This window comes from Cebus imitator, unplaced genomic scaffold (genome assembly GCF_001604975.1).
Source record: "Cebus imitator isolate Cc_AM_T3 unplaced genomic scaffold, Cebus_imitator-1.0 Scaffold388, whole genome shotgun sequence".
Lineage (NCBI taxonomy): Eukaryota > Metazoa > Chordata > Mammalia > Primates > Cebidae > Cebus > Cebus imitator.
This window is the reverse complement of record NW_016107703.1, coordinates 813,001-834,263: the sequence shown is the minus strand read 5'-3', so window position 1 is coordinate 834,263 and position 21,263 is coordinate 813,001. Positions and strand designations below refer to the sequence as shown.

General features: G+C 56.3%; 1 protein-coding gene and 1 long non-coding RNA gene across 3 annotated transcripts in view; both read right to left on the bottom strand.

Annotated features, from left to right (window-relative positions):
• Window positions 1-9,045, bottom strand: part of ADAP1 (ArfGAP with dual PH domains 1) — a 56,113-nt gene extending 47,068 nt beyond the window's left edge. Inside the window, exon 1 of one of the 2 annotated variants that reach the window (XM_017508264.2) lies at window positions 8,743-9,045. In XM_017508264.2, coding sequence (XP_017363753.1) covers window positions 8,743-8,824 — 82 coding nt within the window. In that variant the 5' untranslated portion in view covers window positions 8,825-9,045. Of the gene's footprint in view, window positions 1-6,464; window positions 6,484-8,742 lie in introns of those variants that run through there. The other variant, XM_017508265.2, reaches the window with a different exon arrangement.
• A 6,153-nt stretch (window positions 9,046-15,198) lies between these two features.
• Window positions 15,199-18,655, bottom strand: LOC119468176. The gene is made up of 2 exons (XR_005196820.1): window positions 18,218-18,655; window positions 15,199-17,917 (listed from the first exon to the last, which is right to left on the bottom strand). It is a non-coding gene; the product is annotated as an uncharacterized LOC119468176 (long non-coding RNA).
• Window positions 18,656-21,263: the final 2,608 nt, after the last annotated feature.

Genomic DNA, 21,263 nt, shown 5'->3' with positions numbered 1-21,263 from the left:
TTTTTTTGAGATGGAGTTTTGCTCTTGTTGCCCAGGCTGGAGTGCAATGGTGCTATCTTGCCTCACCGTAACCTCCACCTCCCAGGTTCAAGCAATTCTCATGCCTCAGCCTCCTGAGTAGCTGGGATTACAGGCATGTGCCATCACACCCTACCAATTTTGCGTTTTTAGTAGAGACAGTGTTTCGCCATACTGGCCAGGCTGGTCTCACCTAAACTCCTGACCTCAGGTGATCGGCCTGCCTCAGCCTCCAAAAGTGCTGGGATTACAGGCATTAGCCACTGCACCCGGCCTTCTGACCTTGATTTTTTTAAAAAGGAGAGAGAGAGATTCACACACTGATGACCCGTCTCTACCTTGGGCCTCTTCTGTCCTCTGCCCTTAGGGAGCCACTGAGGCTTCTCACAGAGCCTCACGTCGCAGGCTCATCTTCCTGGCCGCTCCTCCCACATCCCCCACCTCAGCAAATGAGATGCTGGCTAAAGGCCTGGACGTTCTCATTTCTTCTCTGTCCACCACACCCCGACATCCTGCTCACCAGCAAATATCTGAAGACGATCCAGGCTTTGACCCTCCCCACACTGACTTCCCCACCCTAGACGGAGCCACTGCCACCCGGCCGCAGTCATTGTGCAGCGTCCCACACACCTCCGAGCTCCCATGCTGGGCCCACAGGCCTCAGGTCCTGTTGTGCGTCATAGGCTGGGACACTTTGGGAGGCCGACTCGGGTGGATCACTTGAGATCAGGAGTTCAGCATCTGTGAACCTGGGGACGTTAGGCTGAATGAAATCAGCCAGTCACAAAAGGATGAATACCGCACGGTTTCACTCCTATGAGGTCCCTGTAGTCATCAGATTCATAGACACAGACAGTAAAGCCCGGGCACGGTGGCTCATGACTGTCATCCCAGCCCTTTGGGAGGCTGAGGTGGGAGGATCACCTGAGGTCAGGAGTTCGAGACCAGACTGTGAACAGAGCATGTCCTGCAGAAGGCGCTCCATGGTGGCCAAGGTTCAGCTGCCTTCCCCCCAGCCTGTGGCTTGGCATCACCCTCCATGAGGAAAACCACAGCAATTGGACATGGTCGCTTCCATGGCCTTCCCCTGTACGGCAGGCCCAGCTCCCACCACAGGACTCTGCCCCGGTCTCAGTGGAAACTCCTCCAATGAATGCATCTCCAGGTGTCACCACCCCCTCTGGCCTATCACCCCCTGGCCAAGCTGTCACCACCGCCACCTGGACAGTGACTTGGGGTCAGTTTGATACTCCCTCTCCCACCACCCAGCCAGCAGGCGCCCAGTCCTCCTTCCTGAAAACACATTCACGTGGCATCCATGATTCTACAACCTTTTTTTTCTTAAGACAGTCTCTCTCTGTCACCCAGGCTGAAGTGCAATGACACAATCCCCACTCACTGCAACCTCCACCTGCAGGGTTCCAGCATTTCTCCTGCCTCAACCTCCAGAGTAGCTGGGATTACAGGCACACACCATCATGCCCGGATAATTTTTGCATTTTTATTAGAGACGGGGTTTCGCTGTGTTGGCCAGGCTGCTCTCAAACTCCTGGCCTCAAGTGATACACCTGCCTTGGCCTCCCAAAGTGCTGGGATTACAGGTGAGAGCCACTGTGCCCGGCCCGGGATTCTAAGTTCTTTGGGGTCTCCCCTGACTGCCCTGGCTGTTCCTCTGCCACCTCGTTTGCCAGGTCTGGCCACTGGGAGTGCCAGGGCCAGCACCCACCCTGTCTTTCTCCCACCTGCCTTCCCAGAAGCCTCTACCTCTGTAGCATGGGAGAGCTCAGAACACAGAACAGTGTCCCCAGCAGGCCTTCCGAAGCCGACTCGCCAGCATACCAAGGCAGCCCTTGCCCAGCATGGGCCTCTTCCCTGCTATTTCCAGAGCCTTCTGCTGCCTTCTGAGCCTTCTTCCTGTTCCTCAAACAGGCCAGGCCTGGACCCGGGGCCTCTAGACTCAGCTGGTCCCACGTCCCAGAATGTCCTTCCTCCAGAGGTTTGCAGGCCCCACCCCTTTTCACCACCCAGGTCTCAGCTGAAAGGCATCCTTGTCAACCATTCACAGAGCAGATGCCCACCGCCATCATCCTCACTCACAATTCTTACTGTACCCTCAGCCCTCCCTGTCCCCGAGTGCTGTCACCACCTGTCCTTGTCTCTCCTCCAAGGAATGCAGATGCCGAGAGCAAAGGCCTGGTCTGGTCTGGTCTCCCTGAGCCCCGGTGACCATACAGGGCAAGGCACTCAGTACACGTGCACGGAGCTGGGGAAGGCACCTTGCTCGCTAGAGCCCAGAGGAGGGCAACGCTGGAGCTCAGCCCTTGTGGGTCTTTTCTGCCTCTCCCAGGCACATAAGAACACACCTCCTGGCCACACGGCCACGTGCCCCCTTGGCCACCTTGGACCCCGCCAAGTTCCTTCCCATTTCCTCATTCTTTCATTTGCTAAATGGGACCATGCGGACACCTGACGGGTGACAGGGGAGAAGATGCCAGGATGTAGCTGCCTGCCAGGTGCTGCCACAGAGGAAGGCTTGGCCAAGGCCTCTGAGTCCAGAACGGCAACAGTCTAGGAGCACAGGGCATGGGGGTGGTGGAAGCGCCACGCCTAACTTGAGATGCATCTGGAGCTGAGGTCCAACTCGCAGCGCCTGTGCATCAGGGAAGCTGGCTACAGTCACGGCCAGCCCAGTGGCTCAAGGAGTCCACAAAGGGGTAACCCTTGCCCGTACCACAGCTTGGGTCCATCTGGGGAAGGGACCCGGTCTAAGCTGGAATTCAGGGAGCCTGGCCAGGGCCTGGGCACCAAGTGCAGGGCTGAGGGAAAGGTTTCCAACTCCTTCCAGCCCTGAGGGCCAGCTGGTGGCCTGCACCAGCCCTCCACGCCCGGCCGCAGGGCAGGCAGGCAGGCGGGCAGGCACGTGGGACCAGCTGGCCTGTGGCTTGAGTGCAAAACCAGGTAGGGAAAACCGTCTTTAGCAGTTAACCTCAACCAGCTAAGCGCAGAATCACCATGGGACGTAGCAACTCCAGCCCTGGGTACATGTAGTGGGGAGATCCCATAAGCACCGAGGCAGGAGCAAAAGGCCTCAGCCTATTTCCATACAAATAATGAAGAAGAAAGTAACTAGAAATATAACGGTAATAGTTATTAGTTATGCATATGTGATCTTAGTTATTCATAGGTGATCTTAATTCTTTAACTAATGCCTATCAGGTCAGAAGTGTGAACCTGGGGTGACATTGTGAAATGAATGACTCTAAGGCAAGATGCACTAAGCCCTCTGTCACGCCCACATAAGGGCTGCTGGAGGGCGCCCTGGCTGTGTGGCAGCGCCAGCGCTGTGAAAGTGCCCGCCGTTTAGCCAGCTAGGGCAGGAGACGTCCAAAATGGCCAAGACATCTCCTTCCTGGGGAAGTTTGGAGAAAACTCCGCTTCTCCAAGCTCTTGTGGCAAGGCCTGACGGCTGTCAGGTAAGCCCACAGACATCCGGGGCCTTAACTGTCTCTATGTGATGCTGTGTTTCAGCGGTCACATTCCATGTCTACTCTCATGTTCTGCTTCTGCACCTGGTTCCTTTTTTCTTAGAAAAGATAATCAGTAATAGTAACATAAATATTAATGTTTTAGTTCTTTCTTGATAAGTATGGAAAAGGTGCTCATGCATTATGCTCCTTACCTCACTTCGAGTGCCAGAAATTCCTAAGCCCCCACCTGAATGAGACGTGATGTACTTGACCCTATCACTGCCACACCCTATCTACGCTGCCCCCAGTCACCAACCACCAAGGCCATGCCTTACCTACCCTGCCCCCAGATTTGCAACTCAATAAAAGTGAGAGCGTCTGTCCCGGCATTCAGGGCCACTGCTGGTCTCCTCGATCTGGGTAGCAGTGGACTCCTGGGCCCAAACTCTCTTTTCTCTATCTCTGTGTCCATGTGTCTTTTATTTCTACAATTTTTTCATCTCTGCACCAGCCGGGAGGGGCTCACAGAACCCTGCAGGGCTGGACCTCACAGGTACAGACCCAAACAACCTGACGCAAACATGGAAAACCCTGTCTCTACCAATTAAATACAAAAATTAGGCCGGACACAGTGACTCACACCTGGAATCCCAGCACTTTGGGAGGCCGAGGCAGGTGGAGCACTTGAGGTCAGGAGTTCAGCATGCGTGAACCTGGGGACATTAGGCTGAGTGAATTTGGCCAGTCACAAAAGGATGAATACTGCACAATTTCAACCTACGAGGTCCCTGGAGTTATCAGATTCATAAAGACAGAAAGTAGAGGCTGGGCACGGTGGTTTACGACTGTCATCCCAGCCCTTTGGGAGGCTGAGGTGGGAGGATCACCTGAAGTCAGGAGTTTGAGATCAGCCTGGTCAAATGGCTAAGCCCTGTCTCTACTAAAAATACTAGAAAAAAAAAAAAAATTAGCCAGGCATGGTGAAACATGCCTGTAATCCCAGCTACTTGGGAGGCTGAGGCAGGAGAATCTCCTGAACCCAGGAGGCGGAGGTTGCAGTGCGCTGAGATTGTGCTGCTGCACTCCAGCCTGGGCGACAGGAGATTCCATCTCAAAAAAGAAAGAAAGTAGAAGGGTGGGTGGCTCAGACTGGGGAGAGGAGATCTGGAGCCGTTGTTGAAAGGAGACAGAGCTTCCGTTTGGGAAGATAAGGAGGTTCTGGAGATAATGGCAGCGGCGGTGGCTTGGTGAGGTGAACATGCTCAGTGACCCTGAACCGTGCACTTAAAATGATGAGAAGTGAAATTATTATCTTAAAAAAAAATCCAACCTAGCTGGGCTGCTGCCCTGGGGAGTGAAGGAAGCCTGCCCAGGCTCCCACTCAGCAGCCTTCTTCTCACCCTCGCCCATGCCAGGCCAAATTCCTGAAACTCCTCCCCACCAAGGGATTTGCTACCAGCAATTTCTGAAACGTCACCTCTGTCCTGAAGCCTTCCTGGGTTGAATGAGAAGGCTGAGCTATAAGTCCACCCTGTTGGCCTTATAAGCATGGGCTCCGATTCCTCTGAGCCTGGAGGACTGGCCCCCAGGGTCACTCGTGCCCAGTTATCCCTGGGGCCGGGGCCACCCTGGAGCCTGGATCTGGCTGGGGCTCAGGTGTGGAATGAGGGAGCAGCACCTGAGCCACCAGGGCCTTCACGGGATGGTCCAGGCCACAGGGCTTCCTAGGAAGTACCAGTCAATACAGGCCAGGCGAGGTGGCTCATGCCTGTAATCCCAGCACTTTAGGAGGCTGAGGCAGGAGAACTGCTTGAGGCCAGGAGTTTGCGACCAGCCTGACAAACATGGCAAAACCGTCTCTGTCCCAAAAAAATACAAAAATTAGGCTGAGCATGGTGGCTCACAACTGGAATCCCAACACTTTCGGAGGCTGAGGTGGATAGATCACTTAAGGTCAGGAGTTCAAGATCAGCCTGGTCAACATGCTGAAACTCTGTCTCTACTAAAAACAAAAATTATGGCAGGTGCGGTGGCTTACATCTGCAATCCTAGCACTTTGGGAGGCCAAGGCAGGAGGATCACCTGAGATCAGGAGTTCGAGACCAGCCTGACCAATATGGTAAAACCCCGTCTCTACCAAAAATATAAAAATTAGCTGGGGTTTCTAGTGGGTACCTGCAATCCTAGCTCCTTGGGAGGCTGAGGCAGGAGAATCGCTTGAACCCAGGAGGTAGAGGTTGCAGTGGGCCGAGATCATGTCACTACACTCCAGCCTGGGTGACAAGAACGAAACTCTGTCTCAAAAACAAACAAATAAAAAACACAAAAATTAGCCAGGTATGATGGTGCACACCTGAAATCCCAGCTACTTGGGAGACTGAGGCAGGAAAATTGTTTCAACCGGGAGTTGGAGGTTGCAGTGAGGAAAGACTGCACAACTGCACTCCAGCTTGGGTAACATAGTGACGCGTCTCAAAAAAAAAAAAAGAATTAGCTGAGCGTGGTGGCATGGACCTGCAGTCCCAGCTACTCAGGAGGCTGAGGTGGGAGGATTGCTTGAGCCCTGGAGGCAGAAGCTGCAGTGAATCAAGATTGTGCCACTGCACTCCATCCTCAGTGACAGGTGACCTTATCTTAAAAAAGAAAAAAAGAGCTCAGACACCCCAGTCCTGCCAGGGCATCAGACAGGCTGAGACTCAAAGAGGAGAATCTATTTTTCCTTTTTTTTGAGACAGGGTCTCATTCTGGCCTAGCCTGCAATGTGATCACAACTCACTGCAGCTTCCAATTCCTGGCCTCAAACGATCCTCCTGGCTTAGCCTCCCAAAGCACACCCGGTCCCTTTTCTTTGTTGCAATTCGGCAGGCAGCTCCGAGGATGCAGAGGCACCTCCTCCCTCCCACAACCCCCACCCAGGATGGATACCCCCACCCAGGTCTCGTAGGACAGTGGATCTAAGCACACCCCCCAATCACCTACCCGCCAGGCCTGAGATGACAGGCTCTCCGGGCAGCTGCTGGGTGAGGCCCCCTGTTCAAGGTCAGGGGAACCCACTATTAGGACAAACAATGGGGAGAATTTGGAAGGAGCTTCTGTGGAGGCTGCAGAAATCCCCAGACTGCCTCCCTCACACCGCCAGTGGGTGAGGCTTGTCCAAGTCCACCCCAGCACCCCCAGGCCTGGGCCTGTCTGATGTCCCACTGTCCTGCTGTCCAGGTCTGCACCGGCCATGAGCCAGTGCACAGGAAGGTGTTCTGAGGACCGCAGAAAGTGTTGGTCACCCCAGCCCCTATCAACACGAGCGAGGCTACTCTTCGCCCTGCTGGGCCACAGCAGGAATGGGAGGCCCCAGCACAGCAGGCATCAGCAAAGAAGCACAGAGCCCTCCAGGATATGCCATGGGGTCATGGGGGTCCAGGCAGCCCCCCACCTCCTGACACCTCCATTCTACCCCTTGGACATAGCCCTCGGGAGCGGGGATAAGCACAGCGGCTGGGTGTGGCCCGGCCTTAGGAGGCCTGGTCAACCTTTGGGGCCCATGTGCCCTAAGACAGCTCCAGTTTGCAAGGCATCAGTCTCCCTGACTGAGAAATGAGAGCAACCCTTCACAATATCCCCACTCCATGGCGCTACCCATCAGAGGAGGCAAGATACTGAGGTCATGAGCCAATTCTAAAAAAGCAGAGGTGTGGCCCTGTGCCAGGCAGCATGGGGCATGGAGGGGGCGAGAACTGCTTGTGGGGGTGGGGCAGGCTAGAAGCGTAGCAGGTGGTCTGGGCACACTTGCACCCACTAGGAGGAGAGGGGCCACTGAAGGGCCCAGCAGACCAGGGAAGTCCCCTCTTCCTCCTGCCAGGCTGGGAGGCCCAGAGGGCGGCTGGAGAGGAGCTCTATGTCCAGAGATGCCGCTCCCAGGCTGTGTGGCCAGAGGTTCAGAGACAAGCCCAGCTTCCCTCCTACTGGGCCACAGCAACCCCAGGCCGGGCCCTTTCCTCTGGCTCTCTGGCCAAGCATTCCCGAACAGGTGGAAATAAAGGTTGGGGGTTGGTGGGGAGAGTCTGGGGTGAGCCAGCCCACGGTGCCGCCCCATCACACACCATGGCACAGACCCTGCACCATCCTGCTTCAGGAGGCCATGGAAAGGCCGTGGGTTCAACCTGTCTTTCCAGAAAAGCCTGTGACTTTTTCCAGAAAAGCCCCTCTGACCACCCCAGCTCCTGCTGTGGCCTCTCCAGCCACACTGCGGCTGGACAGCAGCCACCAAGACCTGGGGCTGGCAGAGACCCCTCCATCGCTGAGGGGATCGGGTCCTATTTCTGGATGTGCAGAGGCTGCATGCTGATTCAGGGCCCTGGGGGCAAATGCAGGGTTTTCCCCTCCTGCCCCCCAACCTTGGCCACTGCTGGTGAGTTTAGGTTTGCTCCGAGGGGCTCAGGCAATTGGCCCCCAGATTCCTGGTGTGCCCGGGGTGGTGGGACTGCTCCTGCAGGTCCCTCTCCATACAGGACAGATGGCCTGGGGATGACAGCTCTGGGCAGGGCAGGGCTGGTCTGGGCGCTGGGCCCTTTTGCAGCCAATGGCAGGACCAGGCCTGGAAGGGAGGGACTCTCCGTCTTTGGACTCCAGTGCCTTGAAATCCCACAGACCAGGGGCGCAGGGAACCAAGTCAGGGATACCTGGCCAGGAAAATCGGCGGCAGGTGGACAAGGACCTGCGTCCAGCCCCACCTCTCCGAGGTCCCACCTGTCCTGGTGCCTGCCCCGGAGCAGCCAGGTGCAGGGAGCGGGGGAGGGGCGCCGCTCACCCCCAGGGAGCCCCGACCCAGTGCAGGCGGAAGCGGGTGGGGCATGACGTCACCCAGAGGTGGCCCCCGAGCCGGCAGACCCCATGCCCCGGCAGCGCCCTCCGTTCCCTCCCTGCAGCCAGCCCCAATTTCCTCTTTCTGTGCCGAGCCTGAGCTTTTGCAACGTAGCAGGCGGTCCACGGTGACCGAGAGACACGCAGCCTGGCGGGGGAGGGGAGGGGAGGGGAGGCGGCGGCCGGGGGGCCTCTGGGGCCCTGGGGAGGCGCCTCCCGCTCCGCCCGGCCCGGGGAGACGTCTGGGTCCCCGCAGGTGCAGACGGGCCCGGGCCCCACCCGAGCGCCGACCTGGCCCGGTGTTCTGCGCCGCTTACCCCGCCCGCCCAGTCCCTGGCACCCCCGCACCCACCTGGGACCCTCGCGCCCACCCAAAAGGGCCCACCCGGCCCGCACCTACCCGGGGCGCCACAGTCCGCGCAGCGCTCATTCCCCGGCCGCTGCAGCAGCTCCAGGACCGCCCTGCGCCGCTCCTTGGCCATGGCCGCGATGCGCCCGCGATACTGATGCCGGGGCCGGGGCCGGGAGCGTCCGCCCGGCTCGCTAGGACCCGGCGCAGGCCGCCTGCCGCCGCCGTCCCTGCGCCATCCCGGGCGGCTTCAGCCCGCGAGCCGGTTCCGCATTCCTCCCGCCCTCCGCCGCCGCCGCCGCCGCCGCCGCCGCCGCTGCCGCTGCTTGTGTCTCCACCGCGGTAGCTCAGCCAGTGCCAGCGCGGGGCCCGGGGCGCACGTTGCGCTCTGGCCGGCAAGGCCCGCGGGCGGCCCCCAGCGGCGCGGGCGGGCGGGCGTGTGGCCTCCTCCCTTGGCCGCTCCAGCACCCCCAGCCCCAGCGCCCCAGGAACCCGCAGGGAAGTCGCCGCCGCCCGCCCCCATCCGGGGTGCAGTGCCCCACCTGCCCGGGCATGAGGCACCCCCAAAACCTGGCCGGCCTAGGTGGGACCCTCGTGCAGCCGCATGCGCCAGGACGGAGCCTGCATACCCACTGTGGGGCCGCGCAGGGGTCTCGGGCGCAGAGGGCACCTGCTGAGCCCACCAAGACCATGGGCACGGGGGTGCTCCTGGAAGAAAGGTATGTGTGTCCCTCTGGGGACCAGCGCGCTCACACCATCCCTGCCTGGGAGGGGCGGACAGCAAGAGACAAACGCCACCGTCCCAGGGCACTGAGGCTGCAGAGGGCACAAGTGGAGCCTCCCCCTGAAACCCACCCCGCCGCCCACCACCCACAGACAGGACCCACTGGGCACCCCTCCCACTCAGGCAGGCTGAGGGTCTCGGCCAGGACCTGACATGGGGGCTGACCCGTAACAAAGAACCTGGCTTTGATGTCGCCTCCTCCCAGACTTGGGAGCCCTTCTGCATACCCCAGCGATTTTTCCAATTCTTTCCATTTTCTTCTTACATTGTTAACGCAATACATGCTACTGAAAACAGGCCGGCTCTTGTCTGCCAAAGTGCAGCGCGCGCCCTGGGCTCCAGCAGGACTGAAAAATGAAAAGCCTCCCGCCACTGCCTTCCAGGCAGCGGTGATTAACAAACAATTCCTCAGCACCTTCGAGAACGAAGGTCCTCGGCCTGAAGACTTTCATTCATTCATTCATTCATTCATTCATTCAGGGAGACAGGGTTTCTTGGCTAAGGGCTGTCATCCCAGCACTTTGGGAGGCTGGTGGATTGCTTGAGCTCAGGATTTGAGACCAGCCTGGGCAACATGGCAAGACCCCATCTCTACAAAAAATACAAAATTTAGCCAGGTGTGATGGTGGGGGCCTGGAGTCCCAGTTACTCAGGAGGCTGAGGTAGGAGGATCATTTGAGCCCAGGAAGTTGAGGCTACAGTAAGCTATGATGGTGTCACTGCACTCCAGCCTGAGACGGGGGTCTCACCTTTGTTGCAGGCTGGTCTTGAACTTCTGGGCTCAAGCAATCCTCCTGCCCCAGCCTCTCAAAGTGCTGGGTTTACAGGTGTGAGTGCCGTACCCGGACTCTTTCTTTTTAAATGGTTGCATTCATTCTACTCAAAAGTCCAGCCAGACATGGTGGCTCACGCCTGTAATCCCAGCACTTTGGGAGGCTGAGGCAGGTGGAGTTCAGGCGTTCAAGACCATCCTGACCAACATGGTGAAACCCCGTCTCTACTAAATACAAAAAAATTAGCCAGGTGTGGTGGCGCAGGACTGTAATCCCAGCTATTTGGGAGGCTGAGGCAGGAGAATCACTTGAACTCAGGAGGTGGAAGTTGCAGTGAGCCGAGATTGCGCCATTGCACTCCAGCCTGGGCAACAAGAGCAAAACTCCATCTCAAAAAAAAAAAAGTTCAACTGGACCATGACTTGTTCACCTGGTCACTGGCAGAGGGGCATTTAGAGCATCAGATCATGGTCTACACAACCTCCCCTTGCACCAACATCTTTGCAAGAGTTTTGTGTGGATCTGCACTCCAAGTGGCATCGCAGGGGCAATGGCATGGGATGTGGAATGGCTTCCACTGAGGCTGCACCCACCAGAGTGCCACCAAAGGTACCTGTCCCCGTGCTCCAGCAGATGAGGGATTACGGAGCTGCCTAAGCTCTGTCCACCTGAGGCAAAACTCGGCAGCCTGTTTTACTCTGCGTCTCTGGCATCACATGCTCTCTCCCTGTAACTGTTCATACAGGTCTTCTCCTCCCTCAGACTGGAGCCTCTGGGGCAAGGACAAGTGCCATTTCCATCTCTGGGTCCCTGTGCCAGGCTTGGAATCCACTATACAGCATGAGCTTTGAGAATGTGGCTTAATAAAGACAGACGAGCATTAATAACAGCAGCAGCTCTGTGCTAGGCATTAGGAGAAAGAGAAACAGCCTGACTTGTATTTTCTTTTTTTCTTTTTTTTCTTTTTTTTTTTTTTTTTTNTTTTTTTTTGAGACAGTGTCTTGGTCTATTGGCCAGGCTGGAGTGCTGTGGCACAATCTTGGCTCACTGCAAGCTCCATTTCCTGGGCTCAAGAGATTCTCCTGCCTTAGCGCCCTGAATCACTGGTACTGCAAACACGTGCCAGCATGCCCAGCTAATTTTTTTATTTTTTGGTAAAGATGGGGTTACACCATGTTGGCCAGGCTGGTTTCGAACTCCTGGCCTCACGTGATCTGCCCGTCTTAGCCTCTGAAAGTACTGGAATTACAGGCCTGAGCCACCGTGCCAGACATGACATGTATTTTCTTACTGAAGCCCCATTTTCAGTTGGGAAGACTGAGGTATGGGGAGGCTCAAGCACTTGCTGGAGGCCATATACCTCAGGACTAGAATAAACATAAAATGATATAACAAGTGACACACCCTGACAGAGCCATTACCCAAGGTCCCCAAAGGGGGAAGTTCTCGTATGAGGCATAGAAAAGGCCACAGGGAGGGCTCGGGGTGAGCAGGTGTCCAACACGCCAGGGCTTCCAGCACGAGCCAAGACCATCACCTGCTGTTCCAGGGCCTCCTCCCCATGTGGGGCGGCTCCAGCGGTGGGGCGTCCTGCCTTCTCTGTCTTTCCATTTCACTAAGGGAAAGATGACATCACCTGGGAGGTGGGAGGGCATGAGGATGAGACAGAGGTGAAGACCCGCGCAGATCTGAGATGTTGGCGCTGAGGTGGATTCTTCTGGAGAGGAGGCTGTCTGGGCCCCTGAGAGCACAGCTGTCCTGGGATCCTGCTGTCCCACTGGTTGTGGTCAGGGTTAGGCAGGGGTGCGCAGCTCAGGACTCAGGAAGAATCCAGAAGGTAACAGCACAGTTCAGGGCGGGCCAGACCCAGACCAGCGCTGGTCAAAGACTGTTCTGGCCAGCAGGGGCAGACGAGGGGCCTGGACAGGCAGCCTGCCTGCTCCTGCTCACGCCCAGCAGCCCGCAAGCTCTGCTGTCTCCTGCCCCATCTGTCACAGACCTGCACAGCTGTACCAGGGACCCCAACACCCATTCCTCAAGCATCTCCCTAGTTGAGGGCTGGAGGCACCCGCCTCCCCTGATCACTCGGCCACGCAGCAGGCCCTAGGCAGGGAGCTCCTGAGAGCAGGGCCGGGCTCTTCCAGTGTTCCCTGAGCGTGGGGCCCACACACAGTAGGACCGCAGGCGACTTTGATTGGAAGCTGGCCCCTCCGAGGTCTGCAGCTGCAGTGTGAGCCTCTCAGCTCCAGTGGAGGAGGGTTTTCCCCAGGGACTAGGCAAAGGGACTGAGGCTGGGCTGAGCCCTGCTCTGCGACCATCTTGCTTAACACCCAGTGGAGGAGTTGCTCAACCCAGGAGCTGCCAGGCCTCAGGGAAGGGGAGGGTGGTGAGGTTCGCTTCCCTCTCCACCCCTCGAAGGGGATGGGGCTAATTCAGTCCAATTATCTGTACTTGGACACCGCCTCCCCCAATGGCTGTGAGCTCAGAAGGCCGTCCTGCAGCCCTTGGGAGAGGAGGCCAGGGAGGGGCCTTCAACATCTAGGCTCAGCACAGGGGTGGGCGGCTCCTGGCTCTGCCTGCCCAGGCCATGGGGATGGGGGTCGTGATGTCGGGCCCCCATGTGGCCGGCTCCCTCCAGGGTAGCCCACTGGCTGCGGCCTCCACCCTGTCCTCTGCATCTGTGCCTTCGGCCCTGCACAGACCCTCCCCAGCTTTCTGCCTGCTGTGGGGGTCCCGCCGCCCCTCAAACACCTGGAATAGAAGCTCAGCAGTGCAGTGATTCTAAGGAGCTCCACTCAGGAGAGGCTTACAGGAGACATAGGGATTCCTCAGAGACAGCCGCTTCGTCCAGAAATGCAGGGGACGGGGAAACAGCACCCAGGACCAGAGGTGGTCTTAGCCCCATTTTCTGGGAGTGGGGCTAGACGTGGAAACCCCTTGGGAAGCAGGGATTTTGCAGGGGCCTCCCCAAGATGATGCGCCAGGGATGGTGGGTGCACTTGTTGGCTTACTGGGTTTTAGGGCATTTGAATATATCTTTTGCTTAGTTTTCCAAGTAGAGATGGGGTCTGGCATGGAGAAGGTGGGTGTGGAGAGTCTTCCCTGTGGCCGAGGGGCTGGCAGCAGGCACGGAGCTGGGCACTGTCCCTGGGCAGGGGTCCTGCCATCACCCCATCCTATCCTCCTACGTTGGGCAGCTGGCGTTGGCCTGACCGCTCCAGTCACAGCCCAGGTATCCCCAGCTGCCACCTCCAGGCCTGGGACCAGCAGGGTCCTCTGGGGCTAGAATCACGCACTTGGCATGGGGAGGAGGCCTAGCTCGACATGGGATGTTGGGAGGTGCTCTCCTTCCCCCAGCCCTGGTCCCTTTCAGCAATGACTATCAGCCAATAGAGTTGAAGTTCACACCCAAATTGGTACAACCTCAAGGAACAGTGACTTATAAAGAACCCATGCAACGCAATAATAAAAAGGCAAGTGAACCAATTAAAACAAGGGCAAAGAATCTGAATACACGCTTCTCCAAGGAAAAGACAGGAAATGTTCAGCACAGTTACTCGTCAGGGAAATGTCAATCAAAGCCACGATGAGACGACACTCCACACCAGGACGCAGTGAAAATGTGCGGGCGCTAGGACTTACAAACAGATAAGTGCTGGTGAGGATGTGGGACGGCTGGACCCTCCCATAGTGCGGGTAGGTTGAGACGGTGCAGCCGCCCTGGAAAACAGGCTGGCATGGAGCTGCCGTGTGACCCAGCAAACCCACTCCCTGGTGTGCACCCGATGACTGAGGAAGCACGTCCACACGTACTCGGACAGTGTTCACGGCAGCATCATTCTTTTTTTATTATTATTTTCGAGACAGGGTCCCCCTCTGTCACCCAGGCTGGAGTACAGTGGTGCAATCATAGCTCACTGCAGCCTCAACCTCTTGGGTTCAAGCCAATCCTCCCTCCTGAGCCTCCTGAATAGCTGGGAATACAGGTATGTGCCACCATGCCCAGTTCAATTTTGTGGGTTTTTTTTTTTGTAGAGACAGGGTCTTTCTATGTTGCCCAGGCAGGTCTTGAACTCCTGGCTTCAGGTGATCCATCTGCCTCAGCCTCTCAAAGCGCTAGGATTATAGGCATGAGCCCCTGTGCTTGGCCAGCATGAACTCATAACAGCCCCAAATGCAAACAGCCCAAATATCCACCAGCTGATGGATGGATAAGCCAAGTGTCATCTGTGCACACACCAAATGCAACTCAGCTACGAACACGCCATGACACAGGTGAAGCTTGAACACGCTGTGCTGAGTGACAGGGGCCAACCACAGAGGGTCAGGTGGCGGGTGCGGTCACACACAGGCAGTGCTATGCATGTGAGCTTTGTGCATGCACGTCCTTGTTCTGAAGGCCGTTTCTCTAGCATTTAAAAAAGAACCCAGCAGCTCTTCCTGCTTGGCTGCACAGGCTGAGGCCACATGGACCCCTCTGCTCTGGAGTCCACTTCACCCCTCAGCACCCAGGCGAGATAATACCATGTGCTTTAGCAGACGGGGACACTGAGGCTGGGTCACCCATCTCATGGGGGCTGTTGCAGGAATGAGCCACAGGCCTGTCTGTGCCAGAGACAGGCACGAGAGATCCCCCACTGACCGCACCCCGCAGAGTCAGGCTGGAGAAGCCCCACAGCCTCACAGAGAGGGATTCAGCACTCTCCATTAGATCGTTCCGGTAGGAGACTCTGCCCCTTATTTTCTCTGCTGACACCCACTCTTGCCGGGCTTCTCCTTGGTTTTTATAGTCAGGACAGGCGGACGCAGCCTAGATGGGGCTTGCCTTTCCCAGAGGGGTCTTGCCTGTGCCCCCTCTCTCTCCCTCCCTCCCTCCCTTCCTCCCTCTCACTCATCATCCCCTTCTGTCCATCTGTTCATCATCTATCTGTGTGATCTATCATGTGTCTATATCACCTGTCTGTCCTCCACCGTCCATGTCTATCGTCTGTATTATCAAGCAGTCTCCTTGTCCTCTACCTGTGTCATCTGTTTATCTGCCATCTGTGACTCATCCGTCACCACCATCATCTCTATCCATGATCTATGAACCTATCCTCTTCCTTCACTTCCCTCCCCTCCCCGCCCCCCCCCACACTGTGACTGACACTCCTCTCACTTCCACCTGCAATGTGGTGGGGGGCTGTGACTGTCCCAGATCATGCAGGACGGTGGCCTGTGACCTCTGACATGGGGTCACATGAGGATGTGGCTTCTGCCTGGCCCCTCGCCCCTGCCCTGCCTCCATATACACAGCTGGGCCCCTCTGCAGCCTCCATACTGCAGAGGCCATGCGGAAAGAGCCCAGGAACAGGGCCCTGAGCCCAGTCCTGCCCACTCAGGGGCTGGAACCCATGCAGCAAGGGAGGAGCCCAGTGACTCCAGCCTCCTCATACCTGCTTGTGAACTGCCCAGCTGAGCCCAGCCAGCCCCAGAGCCATAGAGGTGGGAGCCAGAAGATGAGGTTTGAGGCCCTAAGTTTGGCTGGTCTGTGCACAGTGATTGGTATGTGCACTGGTGGCCTCAGAGAATCCCAGCACCCCCAGCCCCATGTCCAGGCCACTCACCTCAAAGACAGGCCTTGGTGAAGCAGGAGCCCCACCTCAGCGGGTGCCCATGAGGGCTGATGCCTTCCCACATCTGCCTTGAGAAGAAATGGGACCCCGGGGAGGGTCTGTGGCTCTGCTGTCCAAAGGGCCCCTGCCTGGACCATCCCGCCCTGGCCCCTATCACTGCCCCCACTGGTGGGTAGATCCCTGCCTTGCCCAGGCTCTGGGTCAGCCCCTGCAGTCCCTCACTGCACCCCACACTCTGTAGGCACCTACCCTGTGCTGCCCTGATCTGGACCAAACGTGGGTCTCCATACCCCCTGAAAATTGAGCTGGCAGAAGCGGTGGGGGCAGGTGGTGGGAAGGGGCTCCTTGCTCTACTTAGATCCCCAAGTCCCCTGTGGGCTACTGAGTCAGGAAGGCATGGGGCTTCAGGATGCACGGCCCTGGCCCTAGCCTGGGTCCTGGGGCAGAGGCCTACCTGCACGAACCACACAGTCCCTGCCCCAGGTGACAGCCACCTGGCCCTGCCCCTGCAATTGACCTTTGAGGCTGCCTCAGTGCTGCCACCGTCCAGCAGGGGCCGCCCCACCACAGCACTTCTGCTTCCTTGAAGGTCATGCAGCCCCTGCAGACTAAGCGGGGTGGGCTCCCGCCCCCTACCCCAAACCATCGTACTCTGTCCGGCCCTGTCAGGCGGGCAGCCCCGAAGACCAAGCCTGGTGCCCTAAGTCATGACCTCCGCCCCACTCTTCAGAGTGGACAAGCAGGCCACCACCCTCCCCTCCGAGTGCAGATACCTGAGGCGCACAGCTGTCTAGAGCCACAGAGCCCCCCACCGACCAGAAGGACCTGGTGCCACTCCGGGTCAAGCCTGAGTCACCCACATACCTCACAACCAGGAGCTGTAGGGACAGAAGTCCCTGAAGATGTGTGCGTCCTGGCCCCTGGGACCTATGAACATGGTGCCTTACATGGCAAGAGGGACTCTGCAGATGGGGTTGTTTGAGACCGATAGGGATGGTCCTGGATTAGCAGGGCCCCGTGCAGGCCCAGGGATCCTGAGAGGGAGGCAGGAGGTCAGAGCCAGAGGCACACGCTCAGGGGCAGGGGCTGGAGGGATTGGGAGGGGCTGCACTGCTGGCTTGCGGATGGACGAAGGGCCCAGCTCAGGACTGAGGTGCCTCTACATGCCAGAGAAGGTGGGAAACAGGTTTTCCCCAGAGCCTGCTGAGGGTGGACACAGCCCTGTTGGGCTATTTATAATTTGAATCAGGGTCTTGCTCTGTCTTCCAGGCTGAAGTGCAGCAATGTGATCATAGTGTACTGCAGCCTCTATGTCCCAGGCTCAAGCGACCCTCCCGCCTCAGCCTCCTGAGCAGCTGGGACTACAGGTACATGCCACCATGCCAGGGAAGTTTTTTAAAAAATTTGTTTGTAGAGACAGGGTTTCACTATGTTGCCAGGGCTGATCTCAAACTCCTGGCCTCAGGCGATCCTCCCACCTTGGCCTCCTAAACTGCTGGGATGACAGGCGGGGGCCACGGTGTCCAGCTTGGGCCCCTTTTAGACACTGCTCTGGAATAGTAATGCTTGTGTTGCTTTAAGCCACTGGCAGACAGTAATCTGTTAGTGCAGCCAGAGGAAACGATACAGGAAGCTTCAGGAAGGTGGTTTGCTTTGCTTCTGAAGCCTGGGTGGAACACAGCCAGCGCTCCAACTAACCGGCCTGTGCAAATGAGGCCCCGCACATCAGCCCCTGGGCTGCAGATCCGACCCTGGGGGGCTCCAGGCCTCAAGGTCAGGCCTCGCCCTCCTGGGAAGAACCATGGGGCCAGGCCTGCAACCACAGCCACCTCTGGTTTACCTCATGCCCAAGGGGAACGCTTGGAAAATGTTCCGGAAATTCTCTTTGGGAGCCTTTTAATAATGTGGCTGGCTTATCATGACAAGTGTATATGAAAAATAAAATGCATTCTGCACATGACAGATGATGAACTACCCGAAATATCTTCTGAGAAGCTCTGGTGGGAACAACAGGGTGTCTGGATTCTTAAGCTGAGTACATTTAGCAACCAGACCTAGAAAATCAAAGGCAACGTCGGGAAGCCACTGGTCATTCGTAAGGACTCAGGCTGTCCACACAATGGCAATATTCTGGGACTCAGCCTTCTTTGCCTGTGACCCGCTAAAACCATTCATGCCGGCATCATCCCTGTTGGAAATTCACTGAAGTTATTTCTAAATGAGAACTGACTCAATCTATTCCACTACAGTTTCATACAAAGCATTTTTTTTCTCATTTCAAAATAATTTCAGACTTCCAAAAAGTTGCAAAAATAGGACAGTGTGTATACCCAGTTCCCCAAAGAACATCTTACGTAACACTAGGAGGCGTTGGCCGTCACTTCACAGAAGGTCCCTGGGTTTGGGTCTGTGTCTGATGTCTCCTCGGGATTAGATTCGGGTCATGCAGTGCAGCAGAAGAACCATGTGACACTGTGCTCTCAGTGATGCCACCAGGTCGGCGTTTCCTGTACAGTTTGCTCCTGGCAGTGACCATGGGGTTAAGGGGCCTCTGCTGCTCTGCTGTTATGTGACCACTGTCTCTCTGGAGGTCACTGCACATCTCCAGGGGAAGTTTCTCAAGACTCAGCAGACACCTGCTTCACACCACACGTCACCCTCACTTCGTGTCCACTGAGGGTTCTTTATTTTTTGAGACAGCTCTGTCACCAGGCTGGAGCGTAATGGAGCAATCTTGGCTCACTGCAATCTCTGCCTCCTGGGTTCAAATGATTCTCCTGCCTCAGCCTCCTGAGTAGCTGGGACTGCAGCTGCGCACCACCACACCCAGCTATTTTTTGGATTTTTAGTAGAGACAGGGTTTCACCATTTGCTCTTGACCTTGTGATCCACCCGCCTCAGCCTCCCAAAGTGTTGGGATCACAGGTGTGAGCCACCCTGCCAGTCTAATTTTTGTATTTTTAGTAGACACGGGGCTTCTCCATGTTAGCCAGGCTGGTCTTGAACTACTGGCCTAAAGTGATCTGCACGCCTTGGCCTCCTGAAGTGTTGGAAGTACACGCCTGAGCTGCCACGCCCTGGCCTACTGAGGGCCATAATCTGCACCCGTCACTACTGTGGCTTCTCTAATGGCAATTTCCTGTTCCCAACACTTCTTCCACATTAGAATTAATACAACAGGCCAGGCGTGGTGGCTCACGCCTGTAATCCCAGGACTTTGGGAGGCCGAGTCGGACAGATCACGAGGTTAAGAGATCGAGACCATCCTGGCTAACATAGTGAAATCCCATCTCTACTAAAATATAAAAATTAGCTGAGCATGGTGGCACATGCCTGTAGTCCCAGCTACTTGGGAGGCTGAGGCAGGAGAATTGCTTGAACCCTGGAGGCGGAGGTTGCAGTGAGCCGAGATTGCACCACTGCACTCCAGCCTGGCGCCTGGCAACAGAGCAAGACTCTGTCTCAAAAAAAAAAAAAAAAAAAAAAAAAAAAAAAAAAAAAAAAGACGAAAAAAACCGGGTCAAAAAAAAAAAAAAAAAAAAAAAAAAGAATTAACACAACAGACCTGGCCCTCCCCCCACTGACATGCTTCACCTAATTACTATGTCGTCAAGACTAGTGGATATTAAGTTATTCTGTGGGGTATCATGGCTCTCGGCAGACTTAACCTCTGGCTCAAGTGATCCTCCCGCCTCAGCCTCCTGAGTATTTGGGATTACAGGGGGGCAACACCACACACGGCTGATTTTTCTTATTTTTTGTAGAGGTGGGGTTTCACATTTTACCCAGGCTGGTCTTGAACTCCTGGCCTCAAGTGATCCTCCCACCCTGGCCTCCCAAAGTACTGGGCTTGCAGGTGTGGGCCCGACGCCCGGCCTGTTTAACTTCATGCTTGAACTATCCCAGGCTGGCCACCATGTGCTCCTTTCCATACCCCCGTGTTATTTCAACAAGTCCCACCATCTCTCAGCAATTCTTCACTTTCGGGCTCCTCCTTCACTCTCTGGCCTGGCCCTGGCTCCTTTGGTTAGCGAATAGCCCTGGGTGCCGGGGTGGCTGCATCTGGGCCCTCAGCGCAGAGCTGGGAAACATTCGTGCACAGCCCCCCGACACAGTCCCCCAACACACGGTTTCAGTTACCCATGGTCAACCACAGTCCAAAAATACTAAGTGAAAAATTCCAGAAATCAACCATTTGGGAGTTTTTGATTCTGTGCTGTTCTGAGCAGCCATCCTGCTGGGACACAAAACCTCCCTCCATCCAGCAGCTCAGGCCATCCACGCCACCCTGCCCACCAGGCACTCAGCAGCCACCTCAGTGATGAGCCAACTATCGCGGTGATGCGGTGCCTGGGTCCAAGAAGCCTTTATTCCACTTACTAAAGGCCCCGAAACCCACGAGTGGTGATCCTGGCGATTCAGATACGCCAGAGAAACTGCCAAGTACTTCCTCTAAGGGAAAAGGTGAAAACTCCTGACCTAAAAGAAAAACAATCATATGCCGAGGTTGCTAAATTCTTTGGGAAGAACACACCTCCTATCTGTGGCATTTTGAAGAGGGAAAAAGAAATTCCTGTCAGTTTTGCTGTCATACCTCAGACTTTATCACAGATACGTAGGAAAAAGCACGGTCTACACAGGATTGGTGCCCATCCGAGGCTTCAGGCACCGCTGGGTATGGAGCACACCCTGGGCAGGTGAGGGTGATCAATCACTCTACTTCTCCATCCAGTTACCTCTGTGTGTCTCTTGCTTTGGTCAGTAGTTTTCCATGTCATTTAGGCTGGCATCTTCTTCCCCACGCCCCAGTGGGTCAGAGTGCAACGCGAAGAGGCAGGCCCGAGCGCCCTGTCATAGCCCCGAGGCCGGCCATGCTCATCAGCTGCAGCTCATCCTTCTGGTTTCTCGTTTGTGGGGATTAGCAGGTGTCTGTAGTTTCCCGTGGCCCTGCCCTTCCCTGCTTTACAGTAAACTCAAGCCATAGAGCCGCACTGCGTCAGCACAGGTTCCATGGTGGATGCATCACAGCTAACACGTGCTGTGAGGGCACTGGGGTTGCTACAAACAGTGCTGCGGTAATCCTATGCCTACACAAAATATTCTGATGACAAAAAACAGCTTTTCGGCCAGGTGCAGTGGCTCACACCTGAAATCCCAGCACTTTGGGAGACCGAGGCAGTGGATCATCAGGTCAGGAGTTCAAGACCAGCCTGACCAAGATGGTGAAACCCTGTCTCTACCAAAAATACAAAAATTAGTCAGGTGTGGTAGCGGGCGCCTGTAATCCTAGCTACTCAGCAGGCTGAGGCAGAGAATTGCTTGAACCCGGGAAGTGGAGGCTGAAGTGAGCTGAGATTGTGCCACTGTACTCTGCCTGGGTGACAGAGCAAGACTTAGTCT